Source organism: Gadus morhua, chromosome 4 (assembly GCF_902167405.1).
Source record: "Gadus morhua chromosome 4, gadMor3.0, whole genome shotgun sequence".
In the NCBI taxonomy this organism is placed as follows: Eukaryota; Metazoa; Chordata; class Actinopteri; order Gadiformes; family Gadidae; genus Gadus; species Gadus morhua.
In genome coordinates this window covers 4036624-4055513 of record NC_044051.1, presented here as the reverse complement: position 1 = coordinate 4055513, position 18890 = coordinate 4036624, and the positions used below count along the sequence as shown (strand labels likewise).

At 49.4% G+C, this 18890-nt stretch overlaps 3 protein-coding genes across 3 annotated transcripts; 1 reads left to right on the top strand and 2 right to left on the bottom strand.

Annotated features, from left to right (window-relative positions):
* Positions 1-29: 29 nt before the first annotated feature.
* On the bottom strand, positions 30-3444 carry LOC115542707 (ADP-ribosylation factor 5). The gene is made up of 6 exons (XM_030355094.1): positions 3168-3444; positions 2706-2786; positions 2198-2307; positions 1991-2062; positions 1570-1695; positions 30-1019 (listed from the first exon to the last, which is right to left on the bottom strand). The coding sequence occupies exons 1-6, from the start codon at positions 3232-3234 to the stop codon at positions 933-935; spliced, it is 543 nt and encodes a 180-aa protein (XP_030210954.1). The 5' UTR covers positions 3235-3444; the 3' UTR covers positions 30-932.
* A 351-nt stretch (positions 3445-3795) lies between these two features.
* Positions 3796-8688, top strand: gcc1 (GRIP and coiled-coil domain containing 1). The gene is made up of 3 exons (XM_030355019.1): positions 3796-4008; positions 4488-5673; positions 6796-8688. The coding sequence occupies exons 2-3, from the start codon at positions 4558-4560 to the stop codon at positions 8200-8202; spliced, it is 2523 nt and encodes an 840-aa protein (XP_030210879.1). The 5' UTR covers positions 3796-4008; positions 4488-4557; the 3' UTR covers positions 8203-8688.
* Positions 8689-8748: 60 nt separating this feature from the next.
* On the bottom strand, positions 8749-18859 carry dennd6b (DENN/MADD domain containing 6B). The gene is made up of 19 exons (XM_030355043.1): positions 18600-18859; positions 18007-18045; positions 17830-17872; positions 17615-17724; positions 17083-17163; positions 16803-16908; positions 16609-16688; positions 16461-16523; positions 16023-16078; positions 15636-15758; positions 15161-15256; positions 14679-14839; positions 14477-14541; positions 14038-14127; positions 13666-13719; positions 11438-11547; positions 10847-10949; positions 10049-10123; positions 8749-9591 (listed from the first exon to the last, which is right to left on the bottom strand). Exons 1-19 carry the CDS (start codon positions 18750-18752, stop codon positions 9463-9465), a joined length of 1737 nt encoding a protein of 578 aa, XP_030210903.1. The 5' UTR covers positions 18753-18859; the 3' UTR covers positions 8749-9462.
* Positions 18860-18890: the final 31 nt, after the last annotated feature.

The window sequence follows — 18890 nt, the reverse complement described above, 5'->3', positions numbered from 1 at the left end:
GTGAATCTAATACAATAATTGAGAAGAGGGGGAAAAAAAGACACTTTTATTGCATCGTAATGGCCTTGGAAAATACTTGCACTTTCACATTGTTACGGAATGGAACTGCTCTTCACTTTCAGCTCTGTGGAATGGTTCAGTCAACCAGAAGCGGGTGTGGAGTGGCCTTTGACCCCTTCAGCCCACTCCCACCCCTGGAGAAAGTTGGGCCAAAGTGTCTGTTCACCCTTAAGGGCTGATTGGTCCCACATTCACGCAAGGGTGTTACAGACCCCTTGCGGACCCACCGCAAGGGCCAGACGTGCGCCTCCCAAAAATGTTAACCTTCCGTCGACGCAGCAAGTGCTGTGATTGGTCCGCTCACTAAAACCAAAACAGGTTCGCGACTGTGCCGAAAGCGTCTGCGTGGTCATTGCGTTGCATGAAGGTGGGACCATAATCAGCCCTCAGTCGCAAAGCACCCATCCCCAACGTACACACATCCAAAAGCCATTCCACACACATAATCAATATAAGCACAACTGCCACAAAGTCTCAGAATTTGTTTTTATACATAATTTCCTTAAAACATGCTAATTCAAAGTTTGGAGTCATGAAGAAGAAGGAAGGAAAAAAAAAAGGACAACATTCTAAAACACCTTCAAGGACAACACAAAATGAAATGGGGGAAAAAAGAAAAGGCATCAGAACCGGAACTCGAGTGCAAAGTCCACGACTGCATGTTCTACCGTACAAACACACTTATAATTTAAAAAGAAACAAACTTCAACAAAAGACAAACAAACGTGTTTTCCTCTGATGGAATGCTGCATCTCTACATCCTCCTCCTACTTGTTGCTGAGCGCTCCCCTCCCTTCCAGCTGCACATGTTCATGTCACTCATGTCCACTCCTGTGTACCTCCCTCCCCCTTTCTCCCCCCCCCTCCCCCCTCTAGCGCTTCGACAGCTCGCTGGATAGCCAATCGAGTCCCTCGTAGAGTCCCGTGCCCTGGGTGGCACAGGTGGCCTGGACTTGCCACTGCACAGGGGGGGAAAACAGAGACAAACCTGGCCATGTCAGGGTTAGGGTGCTTGGACTCCCAGCCAGAAGGTGCTGGGATGAAAAGACGATATATTACATCACATCACATGTGTTTAGCAGACGCTTTGCCGGAAGAGTTACGATACGTTTTTTTTCTTTTTTTTCCAAACAATGAAGATGTGGCCCAAAAAGGTCCAGTGTTTCCCCCAGTACTGTGTTGTTAAGGCGGACGCCTGAACAACAATAGGGCCCCGCCTTGACTACCAATATTTATTAAAAAAATATATATATATTTTTTTTTTCTTAGTAAATATTTTTTAATTATTATGCATCAACAAAGTAGAAAACTCTCGTAGGGAAAGAAAACATACTTCCATCAGGTGTAAAAAATAAAGATCAATAATGCATCAGTAATACTGTTACAACAATGGTCGTGCCATAAGGCTTTTTGAATGGAATTGAAACGGCCTATTGCATGGCTAAAGAGTACTCCTAATACGTCATCTCAGTGTACCCGGGAGCTCTGCGAGGGTTCTGTGTCACTTACGGTCCTGGTGCGCAAATTATGCAGGTCCAGCTTGTCGGAGAGTTCGTTGACGGGCATGGCGTTGGGCAGGTCCTGTTTGTTAGCAAACACCAGCACCACCGCGTCCTTCAGCTCGTCCTCCTGCAGCTGAGGGCGGCAAGACGCAAACACAAGGAAGGAGGAAGAACACAAGTATGAGCGGGCGAAGAGAGTGTGTAAGGAAAAGCGGGCTGTATTTAAACACGGTCATGTGACAAACTACATCCACGTGGATAGTCATAATTTCAAATGGGTGACGATTAAAGAATTCCAAATCCCGCCGTTCTCTAACCAGCTAATAGTTTAATTAAATATCCCCACTCCCCTCATCCAAAAGGCTAAGGGATCCGAAGCCAAACAAAAGCCCAAAACAAGAAACCAGCATTTTATGCTTGGTGCTCACCATTTTCACGAGCTCGTCTTTGGACTCTGCAACTCTCTCTCGGTCGTTGCTGTCCACAACGAAGATGAGGCCCTGAAAAAGTCCAGTAAAATTCAGGTTATTCATCCCATTTATATTACGCGTTGAAAAGAACGCGAACAATAAAAAAAAAACAGCCATGACACAGTGCCTTTAGGCGGCACTGTCCCGAGACCCCACCTACTGTACCTGCGTGTTCTGGAAGTAGTGTCGCCACAGAGGTCGGATCTTGTCCTGACCGCCGACATCCCACACAGTGAAGCAGATGTTCTTGTATTCTACCGTCTCCACGTTGAAACCTGGGAGTGGGCGGAGAGAGGTAATGGGTGTGTGTCGTGCCTTTGTACGAATAAAGAAAAAGAGACAACCTACAAAACCGGAGGGCCGGCTTTAAAGGGATGACGTAATAAGATGCTCTGGGATTTGAAGTGGGTTCAATTCGGTAGACTAGGTCACGGATCTGGGATCAATATCAGGGCAAACAAAAACCCCTGGGTTTGACAACCTCAACAGAAAATCTCTTTGAGGGGTTGGGTTCACTCCTTGTCCAAGAACTATAGTAAAATAATACTCAAGATCAAGTTTCAAATAGTGGGTACCAACTTAATTACAAATATGCAAATAGCTACTCGTCATCACCACACGTTAAACATTTGCAGTTTACTTGAGAAATTAAAAGTAAATGTAGTAAATGTACCGATTGTCGGGATAGTGGTAACGATTTCCCCAAGCTTCAGTTTATACAGTATAGTGGTCTTTCCAGCAGCATCCAATCCAACTGCAAAAGAAAAATAGGAAACATTCAGAATTGGCATGGATCTTGAACGCGGTTCTTTGACACATCATTGGCAAACGCCGTATTACATGAAACACCATATCAGCCAATGCATTACACAGGGTGAATCGTTAATGTTTACCCAATGGTGGTACCATTAGCCATCAAAGGACTAGCTAGCTGTCTCTCCATGGTTAAAAACAGACATTTTCGAGATATAAAAGAGGCCACCCTCCACAAAACGAAAACAAGTCAATGGCATATTAAACCAAGAGAATAAAGCAGTCAGAACCATAATTGAACCAGCCCAACAGCAGAACGGATAGCGTCCTGTCTGCATTACATTACACCGCTGTTAGCCCTAGCATTAGCTTCACCGCTCACCCATGAGTATTCTCATCTGCTTCTTGCCGAAAAGCTTCGTGAACAGCGACGAGAAGGTGAGACCCATCGTGCTGGACTGTCCGAGACGGGGATATAGAGTTAACCTTAAGAGAAGATACTGACACCTTAAGCTGTCAACGGAGCGGGGTTTAGTGCTCAGGTAAAGTAAAGAATCGGACGTGGAACAGGGCAGAAGTGGGTGCAGCTCTCCGTCGCGGACTCCTCCCAGGTGCCACGTACCGTCCAACGCGGAACAAATGACGTCACGCCTTTCGCTCAACTTTATTGATATTCTATTTTTGGGCACTTTTTCTTTTACGTGGCAAATATTGTATCGCACCTTGGAATTTTAACGCCGGATTAAAAACGTTTGAGTTTTTTTTCGAAAACATATCTTGCTCTTGTTTTATTTGTATTATTTTTTATTCATTTCATAGAGGCAACGGAACGCAATATCTGGCAAAATGTTTGCCGGATTAGCTTTGAACCTACTTTAATTTAAATTATATTCTGCAAACAAAAATATATACATTTTGGGCCTTGAATGCAAGAGCACCATGTTTTATATTGTTTCGCTGAGCGACAGAATTGTTTATTTATTCGTTTTAAATAAAAGTTTTTTCTCCAGGCGCATGCGCCGCCTCTAAAAGTTATCCGGACCGACGCGGCTAACGTTAGCCCGCATCCCTCTGTTGGTTGATATGATTTAGTTATCCTCCTTCAGCTTTTTTACCTTCACCAGATACACCTTTTTGATTGTTGAGAATTGGGCAAAGAGTTCTTCCTGGACCGGATCATTCATGATCACTGCTGGAGAGTACTTCTTCCATGTAAACAGCTGGTAAGGACAACCTTGTATTGACCACCGTTATATAAAGTGTTGAAAACAGCGAACGATCACGTGTAATTAGGTCAAAAGGTTATTTTCATATAATATAATGACAATCGGGTCAGCTGATATCATGACAAACTTATTGCATCCACGTAGCTCAGCCACGTCTCCATGTCCGGGTTGAGTACAATAGGGAATACATAACAACACATGTCAACTATTTGAATATTGTTCGATCTCGAGTAGTGTTTTCTTTTTCTTACATCAATATTCATAAGATAACTATGTCCTCTGTCTTGCGCTCTCCGTCTCTATGTAGACACACAATATCTGCTTTCATCACGTGCAATGCAGCACTTGATATGTAATTCTGTGCAACAAGCTTTTGTTTGTCCCGATTGTCTTAACTGAACGTTGTTGTCCTTCCAAGAACTCTACATAAAAAATCAACATGACACTGAGTCCCAACACGTTATTCTCCTCCTCAGGTGAGTCATGTCAACAAGCATGGGTCTGGTCGGAGCTTCAATGTAGTCGGGTTCAAATCTCCCCCTAGTCATGGAAAAGTTTGGGATGAGCTTCGGGGGCGGCCCGAGCAAGAAAGACATGTTTGACACCATCGAGTCCCAGAAGAAGCAGCTGATCCAGTACCAGACCCGCTTCAAGGATGTGGTCCGGGCCTACAAGGGCCTGATGAAGGAGAAGGAGGCCCTGGAGGCCAGCCTGAAGGTGCTCACCGTGTCCCAGGAGGTGGACCTGGGCCATCAGCCCTGGGACGGCGGCTCCCCGACCGGCCCGGCCTCGGTGACCTCCGACCTCCTGGACGACCGCTGCTCCATGCACAGCGCCGACAGCCTGGACACGGCCGCCAGCGTCACGAGCGAGGGCGCAAGGGGGGAGCCGGTCGGGGACGAGCAGGAAGGCGCCAGCGGCGGCGGGGAGAGCGAAGGCGCCGGCGCCCGGGGCCATCAGGCCGAGCCGGACGCCAGCGGCTCCGAGAGCGCCGTCGGCTCCGGCTCCGGCGGCCGAGGCCCGGATCAGCTCCTCCGGCAGCACACGCCCCCGCCGCCGCCGGCGGCCACCGGCCACCCCCAGGCCGAGGCGGACCGGCGGGTGACCCAGCTGAGGACCCAGCTCAGCACCCTGACCAGCTCCCTGGCCACGGTGTCGCAGGAGAAGTCGCGGATGGAGGCCAGCTTCCAGGCGGACAAGCGCAACGCCAAGCAGGAGCTGGAGGAGCTCCAGGGCCGGCTGGAGGAGGAACGGCGGCAGCACGAGGCCCGGGCCCGGGCGGCGCAGGAGCAGCTGGCCGAGAGCAAGGCCCGCGTCATCACCCAGCAGCACGAGCGCGCCCGGGAGCAGGACGACCACGCCCTCATGCTGCGCGAGCTGCAGGAGCTCCTGCGGGAGGAGCGCGACCTGCGGCAGGAGGCGGAGCTCCGGCTGGAGGACGCGCGCGCCGCGCTGCAGGAGAGCGCGCGGGCGGCGGAGCGCGGCGCCGAGTGCGAGGCGCGCCTGAGGGAGAGCGGCGAGCAGCGGGAGGAGATGCGGCGCGGCCTGCGGGCGGCGGAGGAGGAGCGCAGGAAGCCCGACCCCCGGGTGGAGGAGCTGCAGAGGGAGCTGGCCGAGACGAAGGGACACCACCAGCAGCAGCTGCAGCACGAGATCAGAAAGGTACGGGGTGGGGTGGTGGTGGTGGTGAGGGTGGTGGCAGGGGGTGTTGGTATTGGTGCTGGTGTTTGAACGACCGGATCATTCACATCCTGGGCATTCAGCAGACGCTTTTATCCAAAGCGACTTACAATTAAGTACATTTGTCAGTAGAAGGAGAAACAACCATATCTCGCTGTCGGTACTGTAAGGATGTTCATAGAACTAAGTGCCAAGCACTTACCATCGCCATGTTAACCCATTCCCCGTATGCAACAAAGATAGTACGATAAGATGCTACATGATGCTGTGTACTATTTTTAAGTGCCAGGCCATACAAGATAGAATAAGTGCGTATGAGGGGGGGGGGGGGGGGGGGGTATGCAGATTATAGGTGAACTCTGAACAAGTTATCTCACTGGGAACTTGGCTACAAATGTATGTCATCGAAGTAGGCTGATTTGAGCTTTTTAGACGGTAAGGCTAAATGGACATGAACACATGATGCCCTTCGATAATATCTGGTCCCAAGATTTGATTTCTATCCACCAGAAAGATAGAAAGTGCCCTCCTAAGCTACCTTTCCTTATTGGTCCTGATTCCACAGTTGTTTAAATATCACTACAGATACATTTCAGATACAGGTCCCACGTTCACGCAACGCAATGACGGCGCAGACGCTTCAACGCAGTCTTGAACCTTTATGGTTCTGCGGGTCAGCGGACCAATCACAGCCCCCGCCGCTGCGTCGCCTCGACTTTTTGGGAGACGCATGTCGCTTATGGGAAAAATCATAATCTGTTTTGGTCAATAATGAAATCATGATTATTCAAACGATTATTTTTGAGTTTAAAAACGTGTTGTATTTATTCTGCATGTCTCTCCAAAAAAACACAACTGTGAAATTCCGCCTTAAGAAAATACACAAAATGTTCCAATCTAAAATAATATACAGTTATGTGTCCAGCTTTTTTCTGCCCTTCATATAAAACATTAAATCTGAAAAATAATAAAAATTGGAAAAACTATGATGTTGATTTTGTGACCGTTTGACGCAAAAATCGAAAATCGCGATCAAAATTCGATTCCTCGCCCCGCCCTGCGTTGGACCTTAACGACGCGTTCCTCTCTTGTGTCTCCGGCCAGGCGTCCCAGGCGGAGGAGCGCGCCCGCTGCCAGGCCCAGGGGGAGGAGGGCCGCGTGGCCAGCCTGGAGGAGCGGCTGTCGGAACTGTCGGCGCTGCTGGGGTCCTGCGAGAAGGCCAAGCAGCGCGACCAGCAGAGCCTCCAGCGGCTGCGCGATCGCCTGCTGCAGCTGGACACGGAGAACAAGACGCTGGCCATCGCCGCGTCGGCCCGCGTCTCCGCCGCCGACCCGAGCGTCGTCGCCGTCCTTGACGGCGACGACGACGATGCCCGCCTGGACGTGGGCGCTCTGAAGGACAAGATGGAGCGGGTGAAGAAGCTGCTGATGCTGGCGTCACGCCGCAGCCCCGAGGAGGAGCAGCGGAGGACGGCGGTCGGGGAGATCGAGAAGCTGTCGGAGCCGGAGGACGACGGCGGCGACGGCGGCGAGCAGAACGGCACGGAGCTGCGCTGCCAGCAGGAGCTGCGTCAGCTGCGCGAGGAGTTTGAGCGCTACAAGCTGCGGGCGCAGGTGGTGCTGAAGAACAAGAACACCAAGGACGGCTGCCAGGCCAAGGAGCTGGAGGCCGCCCGCGACCAGCTGGCCGAGCTCAAGGAGAAGTACATCAACCTGCGGATCCACGCGGACGAGGCGGACGCCCGGCACCGGAGGGACGTGGAGGAGCGCGAGCAGGCGGCGGCGGCGCTGCTGCCGGCCCACCGGCAGGAGCTGGAGCGCGCTGAGGCGGCGCACCGCGAGGGCCTGCTGCGGCTGGAGGCGGAGCTGCAGAAGCAGCGGGAGCGCGTCGGCGCGCTGCTGGACGAGAAGGACCGCGAGCTGGAGAAGCTGCGGTCGGTCGCGCTGATGTGCGGCGGCGGGCCGGGCCAGCGCCACGGGCGCCACGACGCCGACGGGACCCCAGAGGGGGCGGGGGAAGCCGGAAGGGTCGACGGCGAGGAGGCGGCGGCGGCGGCGGCAGGCGGACAGGACGCGGCGCTGGAGGAGAGCGAGATCATCACGCAGGCGCTGAAGCTGGCGGGCACCAGCGCGCCCACGCAGCTGCTGCTCTACGTGGAGCAGCTGGCGCGGCGGGAGGCGGAGGCGGGCGCGCTGCGGCGGGAGAAGCGGCGGCTGGAGGACGACCTCCACCAGCTGCAGGGCCGGCTGGTGGGCAACGGGGAGCGGCACGAGGAGGAGACGGCGGAGCTCCGGGCGCGGCTCGACAAGCTGACGAGGGACCAGGGCCGGGAGGGCGCCAACCTGGAGTACCTGAAGAACGTCATCTACCGCTTCCTCACGCTGCAGGACGTCAGCGGCCGCCGGCAGACCCTGGGCGCCATCCTCACCATCCTGCACTTCAGCCCCCAGGAGAAGAAGGCGGTGCTGAAGCTGCAGGGGCAGACGTGGTGGCCCGTGGTGGGCAAGTAGGGAGGGACCGCCACGCCCTCCAAACAGAAGGACTGGTTTGGTTTTAATCACTTGAACGGTTTATTATGGCAGTGGTGGTGTTTCAGGTCCGGGTGTGTTGGCAATATTAGATTATTGGTTTTTTCCTTTCTTGAAATATTTGCCGATTTACAATCTAACTTTTTTTTTTTTTGGAAAATACTTTACGATTTATTATGAGGAACGGGGGCGAGTCACTCCGAACTTTTCTGTTTCATTCCAAAAATAACCCCAGTTAGGGTTGATGTGTTTTCTTGAGTATTGACATAGGAAGTTGCATGTGACATACATGTTGGTGCTTGGATGTTTACTTGTGTGTGTTTGATGTGCGTGTGTGTGTAAACACTAACATTTGACACTGGTTATATTCTCCTGGACCACCTTTTGGAAGAAGCACTTTGTGAATAATGCCACTCATATGTATATTTTTGATTCCCTTGGAGAATTAAACTATTTTTCCTGTGTGAATCAGACTGTTGGCTGGGACAAAACTAGAAATGGAAAGTGTACTGTAACACAAGACAAGTATTCAAATTTTTAGAAAACATTTTACTATGAATGTTCTTGATTATGAAAATATTACAATAGCGTTGGGCTTTCAGTACATTAAATAAACATCCTTTTTTATAGTCTAACATTAAGTATAAGTTATAGTGGTAAATGAAAGGCAAAGCTTGCCTGTTTTTACATTCTTAGTGTAAGTCAAGACTGAATGAGCAGAGAATTGAGGTTTAGGCCTGCTGGTATAGAATTATTTACTGCCGGATAGTTTTGAAAATATCCAACTAATATTTAAATTCAAAATAAAAGTGCAGTCTTGCAACATACAATGCTGAAATCAAAAAAGGTGTGAGGAAAGCGAAACACTGATTTAAAAAGTGTTTCCACCCAGTATAAATTAAAGTAGCAACGGTTGGGGGTTGAGTTGCTAAAAAGCAGGGAGAGTTTTGGAACGTCTCTGTAACACACTTGTGCGCGCCTCTTAAACCAGACAAAGCGATCAGAGCTCAGTCACACAAACAATATGGAAGAAATTATGCAAAGCTGCCACCCACACACACCCTAGAAATTCGGAAAGGATGGCGCAAAACCTTACAGTAACTACTTGGAATATTACTGAAAAATACTGGCTTCGCTCGGATCTCAGGTCTAGAATATAAACAGAGCTGCCGTGGGCTGAAGGGCAACAGAGGTGGTGGTGGAGGAGGAGGTGGTGGTGGTGGTGGAGGAGTGGGGGGGTGGTCACGGCCTGTGTCTGTGCAGGACGTTCTGCAGGTCCTCTGGCAGCGCGGCGGCGATGGTCTGAACGCAGCCCTCCAATTGGTCCACGGCGCCCTCCCGCACCGACAGCTGCTGCCGGTGGGCCTTGGTCTGTTGGGGGGTGGGGGTGGGGGGGGGGGGCAACCGCCAAACGTTAAGGCCTTAAAGATGGACCTCCAACCCCCAGGATACCACAATATATACACTGAATATCGGCCGATATATTTTGAATAACGGCCGATATATTTTGAATAACGGCCGATATATTTGGTATATCGGCCGATAAATATTTAGAACATTGGCCAATTTATTCAGAATATCGGCCGATATATTCAGAATGACGAATGATATACAATATGTAGAATATCGGCCGATATATTCAGAATGACGAATGATATACAATATTTAGAATATCGGCCGATATATCGATATCGGTCATTTTCTACAGCATCAGGCCTTAAAATCCAGTACCAGTCGGACTCTAGCCATAACCATAGGAGATTGGCTGGGTCCGTCATTGTTGTAGTTTTCTTTTGTACTGCGAGAACGTGACTCCCGTTTTACGTACCAGCTTCTCCCTCAGTTTGAGGACCAGGTCCACGACCTCCACCTCTGACTTGTCCTTGGTCCAGCCCACCAGATCCTGAGGAGGGGGGGGGGGGGGGGGTGGTCCCGTGACAGAAGAGCATGGCGGATGATCACACAGTACCCTCTCAATGCAATGACCATATTAGGAGCTAGGACATATCACACAGCGCTCTCAATGCAACGACCATATTAGGAGCTAGGACATATCACACAGCGCTCTCAATGCGATGACCATTTTAGAGATGAATCTCTACTAATAAAATCGTTCTCAAGTTAAATCGGGATACAAATCAATACTAGCTCCAAGTACCAGGGATTGTTCGATCCCAAGGCATTTTCTGACTAACAATCCAAGTGTATCAAGCACCGTCTCACTGTACTGTGCACATTTACATTTAGCGCGTTTAGCAGGTGCTTTATCCAAAGCGAGTACATTTGTCAGAAGAAAGAAACAAAAATATATCGCTGTCGGTTCAGTAAGGATTTTCATAGATCCAAGTGGCAAGCACTAACAATCGCAAGCTTTACCCATTCCCCATATACAACAAAGATAGCTAGGATAAGATGCGACACAATGCTAAGTACTGTACGTGTGGTTGAGTCCAACTTGTTCACCTCCCCTGTAAGTTTAAGAATAACCCATAAGCGTGATGTTCAAAGGGGCATGAACCCAATTCTTGACCGGGGGGGGGGAGACCGCGAGCCAAGATCCAAAACCCTGTCCGAAAGACAGCCAGAGTACCCCCGAGAGAGTCACTCAGAGCCACCACTAGCTCACCGCGTCACACACCGCCTCCAGGTGGAGGCTCTCCAGTTTCTGGGTCATCTCCCGGCGACGCAGGCGGTACCAGCCGTCGAAGTTGGGGGACCGGAAGAACCGTCTGTTGGGGAGACAGCGGAGGGCCATCGGTCAGAGGGGAGACGCGACACGGACTCAGTCCATCGCCTTTGGTCGTAAATAACCTGGCTCTGCCCTACCTCTCCGACCTCCTCCACCACCACCACACTGCTACTACCCGTAGCCTCCGGTGTACGGACACAACCACACTCAGAACCCCCAGGACCAAGCTTTGGACCTGGGGTGACCTTCTCAGTTCCCCCCCCCCTCCCACCTCCCCAACCACATCCAACAGGCTAACACTCTCCCTTCATTAAACACACCATTTTAAGACCGCTTTCACAACATAACTTCCTTCCCCGTCCCTCCCCTTCCTCCTTTTTCTTATCTTCTTACTATTATACATTCTTATCAAATTATTTCATTTTGTGTTCACTCTGTAAAACGTCTGAATAATTAGAAAAGCGCTATATAAGTCTAATGTATTATTATTATTATGGTCCTAGGAGAGGAGAGGGGAGTCAAACACACCTGTAGAGTCCCATCCAATCCCCTTTGAGCATGGAGGTCAGGTGGGGGCCGGCGTGTTCCAGGGTGGCCATGAACTCCTCTTGGCTGAAGGGGCGGATCTGGGGCGGAGTCTGAGACAGGGGACAGCCAACGGAAGAGAACGTGTAAGGGATAGATCGTGGGGCCATTTAACACAAGCATGCCTCAGCCCACTGAAACCACTGAGAACTCATTTTCATCTCCGAGGCACTGATACATAGAGCTTCCCCCATTCCTTCATTGTTACCTATCAACAGCTTAGCACCCAGGGCTCAAGATGTGTTCCTTTTAAATATCCCTAGAGCTTTGTCTGTACTATACATGTTTATTAATAACATCCAAAGCCTTCTGAAACAGGTTTGTATTTCACGGAAGGATATTAAATAATAATAAACTTTATTTATATAGCACTTTTCTAAACACAGTTACAAAGTGCTGAACAAATAAAAGCACAATTAAATCAAAGAGCATAAAATACATGTGATGTACAGGCAATAATGAGCCATATGAAAACAAAAGGATAAAAGATAATTAAATCTGGAAAAGCCCTCTGATAAAAGTGGGTTTTGAGGAGAGATTTAAAAATGGGCAGTGACTCAGTCAACCTAATTTCCTCAGGTTAGTCGTTCCAGAGCTTCCGTGCCCGTATGGAGAAAGCTCTGTCCCCTTTAGTTATGAGCCTGGACACTGGGAGGACCAGCAGTCTACTGCCTGAGGAGGACCTCAGACTACGAGACGCCACATAGAGGACTAAAAGCTCTGAGATATAAGCTGGGGCCAAGTCATGTAAAGCCTTAAAATTAATCAATAAAATCAATCCTAAAACGAACGGGAAGCCAATGTAGAGACGCTAGAACAGGTGTGATATGGTCATATTTTCTAGATCTTGTTATAAGCCTGGCAGCTGAGTTTTGAAGAGTCTGTAGCCGTTTGAGTGTTTTCTGGTTCAAGCAGGTAAAAAGGCTGTTACAATAATCAAGTCGCGAGGAGATGAAAGAATGTAACAAAGTTTCTACATCACTGAGATTTAATTTTTATCTAATTTTAGAAATATTGCGGTGTTGGAAAAAACAAGATTGTACGATCTTGGTGATGTGCTGCTCAAAACATAAATTACTGTCAAACAGGACTTCAAGGCTTCTTGCAACAGGTTTGATAAGTATTGACAGGTCACCAGTAGATGGCAGTATTCGTTCGGATATTTGCTGGGGGCCAATGACCAGGATTTCTGTTTTTTTGTAATTAAGCTGCAGAAAATGTTGTGCCATCCAACTTTTAACGTCACTTAGGCATTCATGAATTGCACTTAGCATATAGCATATATGGGTCGTGGGGCTTGATGGGTAAGTACAACTGAGAATCATCAGCATAAAAATTAAAAGAAATGCCATGTCTCCTGATGACCTCACCTAGTGGAAGCATATAAATTGAGAAAATAATAGGTCCAAGTATTGACCCTTGAGGTACTCCATATCTAATATTGGATATTGATGAGGCGTGGTTCTTAATGGAGACACGGCACATCCGGTTTGATAAGTATGATGAAAACCAACCTAAGGCAGTGCCGGATAAGCCGACCCAGTCCCTTAGTCTCTTTAGAAGTGTTTCATGGTCTACACCGTGTCAAAAGCTGCTCATTGTTGACATAACATATAAAGGTATCAAGTGTTTTTTTTAGCTTGTGTGTTTCTTGTTTTTGAAGATTCATTGTCTCATGTTTAGAATATATTCAGTTTTTCATTGGACTTATTCCAATGGGACTTGTATTTTAACTTGGGTCTGGATTGATTGATTGATTGATTGATTGATTGATTGATTGATTGATTGATTGATTGATTGATTAGGAATGGTATTGGAGGGATGTAATGTCATGGTGGAGTTTGGGTCTTATGGTAAATTGTCTGCATTTATACAGCTCTTCTCTAACCAGTGGCCCTTCAAAGCGCTTTACAATACTGCCCAACCTTCACCCATTCATGCACCGACGGCGGTGTCGACCACGCAGGGTGACAGCCAGCTCGTCGGGAGCAGTCAGGGTGAGGTGTCTTGCTCAGGGGGGAAACCTAGACACTAGGAGGGGCCGGGGATCGAACTAGCAACCTTCCGGCTACCAGCCAACCTCGCTCTACCTCCTGAGCCACATGCCTCCCCCTTATCTACACAGCAGTGTGTGACAACCCCGGCCCCCCCCCCCCCACCGAGCGACCCACCTTCCAGGGGGTGACGGACCGCTGCAGGGGCATCAGGCTGGCCATGTACCGCTCCTGGGGGACAGAGGGCAAGGCAACTTTATTGATAAAGCACTTTTAGCACACGAGGCAGACTCGGGGTGCTTCACATTGAAACATAAGTCATACAATGACATGAGATGATGAAAAAAAAATAGATAGTAAAAGGAAAAGTTAAAAAGAAAGTCGAATGTGTTTAAGATTGAGCAGAAAGCTAGAGCAAACATACAATAAAGATAAGTAATAAAAGAAAATAGATACGTAAAAGATCAATAAAGGCAGAACACAGGCGGTCAGAACCCCCCGTCTCCCAGGGCCGGGGGACACGGTGAGGAAGAGGAGGGAGGGTCTTACCAGGGGGATGATGAAGCTCTGCGTGAGCTCCAGCAGGTGTCTCCTCAAGATGGCGCTCTGCACTTCCGACGGCCTCTTCCTCTGGATGCCCTGTGGACGCAGCGGACAGAGGCGGAGTCAGGGAGGTGGGGTCAGGGTCAGGGGGCGGAGTCAGGGAGGTGGGGTCAGGGGGCGAAGTCAAGAGGGGGAATCAGGAGGCGGAGTCAGTAGGTTGAGTCTGAGTCAGGATGCGGGGTCAGGAGTTGGAGTCAGGAGGCGGAGTCAGGAGGCGGAGTCAAGGGGTAGAGTCAGGAGGCGGAGTCAGGAGGCGGAGTCAGGAGGAAGGGTCAGGAGGAAGGGTCAGGAGGAAGGGTCAGGAGGAAGGGTCAGGAGGAAGGGTCAGGAGGAGTGGAGTGAGTGAGTAGAGTGGGCGTGGCCAGAGGGATGAACCAGCGTCTACCTTAAGTAGTCTCTTGATGAGGACCTTGTCCTTCTGCAGAAAGGTTTTGTATGCTGTGTAGATGCCTACAGAGGGTCACATTGCAGAGGAGATTATTCGCCTGGATGTCTTGTTTAAATACCTTAACCGCTTCCACGGTATGGATTCGTGTTGTGGGATAAGAATCTAGGATTAGCACATTTGTACATTACCCTGACCCTACCTGGCTTTGTGTCCAGGGTTTTGAGTTTGGCCAGCTTCTTCACCTTGACCTGCTTGGGCAGGTCGCCCGCCATCCTGGGGTCCCCCAGACGCACGATGTGGGGCCAGCTCTGGAAGGTCTTGATGAAGAACGGATTGGTGACGCCCAGGATGACGTTGGGACTGAGGGCGAGCGAGGCAGGCAGACGGACAGACAGAGGGGCGGACGAGAGACACACCAAGAGAAGGAAATAAGGACACACAGAGAAGAAGGAAGACAGACACAAACAGACACGGATGGAAAGAGAGAGACACACACAAAGAGAAGCAAAGAGACGCACACAGAGGGAGAGAAAAACGGAGACAGACAGAGAACGACAGACAGACAGAAAAGATAATACATTAATACATTGCACCACCCATTTCGCTTTAACAACGCAAATATGAGTGGTAAAAGAACCACACTGAGACCCACACCAACACAGGATCGTGCGTCCTACTCACGGGGCCTGGGTCCTGGTGGTGTACTCCCTGAACTCGCTGTCGTGGATGGTGAAGTAGGGCCTGTAGTCACTGCAGTACTTCAGCGGCGCGATGGAGCTACAGGGGCAGAGAGGCTGGTTCAGAGTGCTTCCCAAACCTTAAAGGGTGACATATCATACCACCGGGTGGGAGTGGGGATAGCCGTTACAAGCCGTTTGGAAAATCAGCCTCTTCTGACATCACAAGTGGGCGTGTCCACCTGGATGCATGACGGATAGACGAGCAATGTATGCTACAGTCCGCTGGGTAGGCTGGTAGGTGGACACGCCCATTTGTGATGTCAGAGGAGGCAGATTTTCAAAACAGCTTGTAATGGCTAATCACACTCACACCTGTTGGTATAATGTGTGCCCTTTAAAAGGGGAAACGTCGGGCACAGGAGAGTATATATTATATAAGTATATGATAGATTCTATTATATGGGGAATTCAGTTACCTAACGAGGGCCAGCACGATTTCGGACGACATCGTCGGAGACGGCGCCATGACGACCAGGGGTTCCCCTAGCAACGTGAGCTCCCAGAGAACCTGCAGGTGGATCAGGGCTGACTGGAAACACCTGAGAGGGAGGTCACTTGATTATATTCTGACCTATGACCTATCACAGTAGGACAGTCTGGAAGAATCACATCATCAGCGAGATCTGATCTAAAGCCCTGTGTATCGACTCCATGTTTTTTTGAGATTAAACGATTGTTTATTGAAGCTGAATATATGGCAATACAAAGGATAAACAATCAAATTTTTTTTATGAAATATTTCTAGATCGAAGCCTTTCATCCAAACACTGCTCGTTAAACCATGAATCGTTTTCCTCACTCACTTGAACAGATCCAACTCATGAATTGTGGGCAGCAGGGTTGGCGCCGGGAGAAGATGCTGAGGCAAAAAGGAAAACGGCTTGTTTACGGTCACTATGTTATACTGCAGTTTACTGCGACTTGCTGTCAAATACCATAGATATATACTGACTAGATATTGCATTCGGCTTCTAAGCATGCATAAACAAAACCGCCATCTTGCCACGGGGCAACCACCCACCTGACTGAATGAACAACCGTCGATGAGACGGAGGTCCTTCCACACTCTAAATCGCCTTATTTTTAAGCAATCTTCAAGCGGGTTGGTTTACCCTGCGGCAAGATGGCGGCGGCATTGACGCATACGTTCCACTGAACAGCACAGCTCAGGGGATACCTAGGCAGTATACATATCTGTAGTCAAACGCCATCAGGTCCAACAGAACAACACAGGCTCGTACCTCTTTTGGGGCATGTTTGGCCGGGCTCCCCCCTGGCTTGTCCGTCTTGGATGGGATCCGAACCTGCAGAACCAGGGGACGATTTACTGACTGAATACCCGACACATCCAAGGGGACACCGATGCTTGCTTTGAGGTGTTGTGCCTACCTGTAAAACCGTGCCCATCACGGGGAGGTTAAGGGTCAAGCCTGGCACCGGCGAAGGCCATTGGTCTATTTCGTTGCACACTGTGCGGCAGACAGAACAGGGTCAGTTTTAACACACAGACCACATCAGAACCATGACGGTATTTGAGAGTTGTTTCCGGTGGAATGCTGTCGACCGGGGGCCGTCTCACTCACCGGCTTCCAGACAGGGCTCCAGCTTCTCAAAGTACTCCGGGGCGATGATCTGCAGCAGGGTGTGAAAGAGGTGGACGTAGGGCAGCCTGGACACCAGAACCAGAGACTAGTGCACGAGACAGAGAGAGGATAGAGACAGAGAGAGGATAGAGACAGAGAGAGAGAGAGAGAGAGAGAGAGAATATGGTTATATTAAGGCATGGAGATGGATGCTGAGGAATGCACAGGTGTTGAACGTGGTTTAGTGCTGTGAGGGAGAGATCCCAGGGGGCCGTCTCACCTTCTGAAAGTACCCTCGTTTGACGGAGACGTCCTTCACTTGTCTGAAATACACGTAACCATAGAAATGGCCCAGGTCACGCTGGTATGGGCAGACAGACAGACAGAAAAACAAGAGAAGGACAAACATACTCCGTCAAATGGAATTCCTTCTTTTCAACGGATGCCATTTTAACGTCACCCATGACTGAGGTGTTTACCAGTCCAATGAAATCAGTTGAAGGCACCAGACAGGTCAAGGGCTTAAGTTGTATGTTCTGGTACTGGTTCTGGTTCGTTGTACGTCCTGGCACTTAAATAAATAGTACTTAGCGTTGTGTAGCATCTTATCCTAGCCATCTTTGTTGTATACGGGGAATGGGTTCACCTAGCGATTGTTAGTGCTTGGCACTTGGTTCTATGAACATCCTTACTGTACCGACAGCGATATATCGTCTCTCTTTCTTCTGACAAATGTACTTATTGTAGGTCGCTTTGGATTAGTATCCAAAGTAAGAGTAAATGTTAGCGTGCACAAACCAGTATGGCCTCACCTGAAGCGTGACGGGGGCGTCCCGGTCGTACGCATCTTCCCCAAAGTCGGGGCTGATGCGTCCGATGGACTGGCGAAACCTGAAGCTAAACTGTGTATCCCCAAGGCATCCTGGGAAAAGATATATTACGCACACGGTCAGATTAACTGTCTGCGTCACCTGCTGTTGTGTATGACATGTCTCTGTGCTTGCCGTGGGAGTAAATATCTATTTACCTGAGTAAGAGTCGGGGAAGGATAAGTAACAGATGCTGGTTTTCTGTAAACAATGTGGATATACGATACAACACTTAGGTCTGTTTGCTTTTAAATACCTAAATAGCATTCAAAACAATGAGGATTTCGGACAAAACATAATCAATGTTGATGAATCGAGGTAAAACTAAGAGTTACCTCCTTCTCTGTGAGTTTAGCATCATGGGGATACACCAACTGGGGAACCAAAGATAATCAAAACACTTCATTAATGTAAACTATAACAAAATGGGTTTGGACTGTATAGCTTTTCAAGTACATGATGACACTTAATCCAAGAGAATGTTCAACAAGATAACGGTATTCTATGAAAAACACTTTTTTCTTCAATCATCAGCATCCTCGCTATCATCAGCACCTGTCAGTAGAGGATGCTACAACCTAGCTATGCGAAAAGCTAACCACTGTTTCTCTATGGGTAGTGGAGGATGCTAGGACCCGACTACTTTGACGATACGGCCAGTGGAGGATGCTACCAGATAGCTAGTGTACCACTATGGCCAGTGAAGGATGCTACTAGTTAACAACTGTGTATTTAAGGACATTGTAGGATTCTACCAGTTAGCTACTGCACCTCTATTTCCCACTGGAGGATGCTACAAGCTAACCGCTGCACACTTCAGGATGCTACACGCTAACCTCTGCACATCTATGGCCAGTGGAGGATGCTACACGCTAACCTCTGCACCTCTTATTGCCGGTGGAGGATGCTACAAGCTAACCTCTGTTACCTCTATGGCTTGTCCGAGCTCGAGGTCGAAGGTAACGACGCACACGCATTCCAACCAGGACAGAAACTGGGCCCACGTTGAGCGGGAATCCGTTCTTTCCACTGCGTTCCCCGTCTCATTATGATGAGATGCGGGTCCGTGGGACGGATCCATCACGAATCAGAGGTCAGGGTCTTCATCGCACCGTGTTCACAACATGTGTGTGTTCGTGTGTGTCAGGTGTTTCCAGCTGATACCAACGACGCCCTCTGGCGCCCCCTGTCGATATGTACCCGAACTATGTCAACAAAC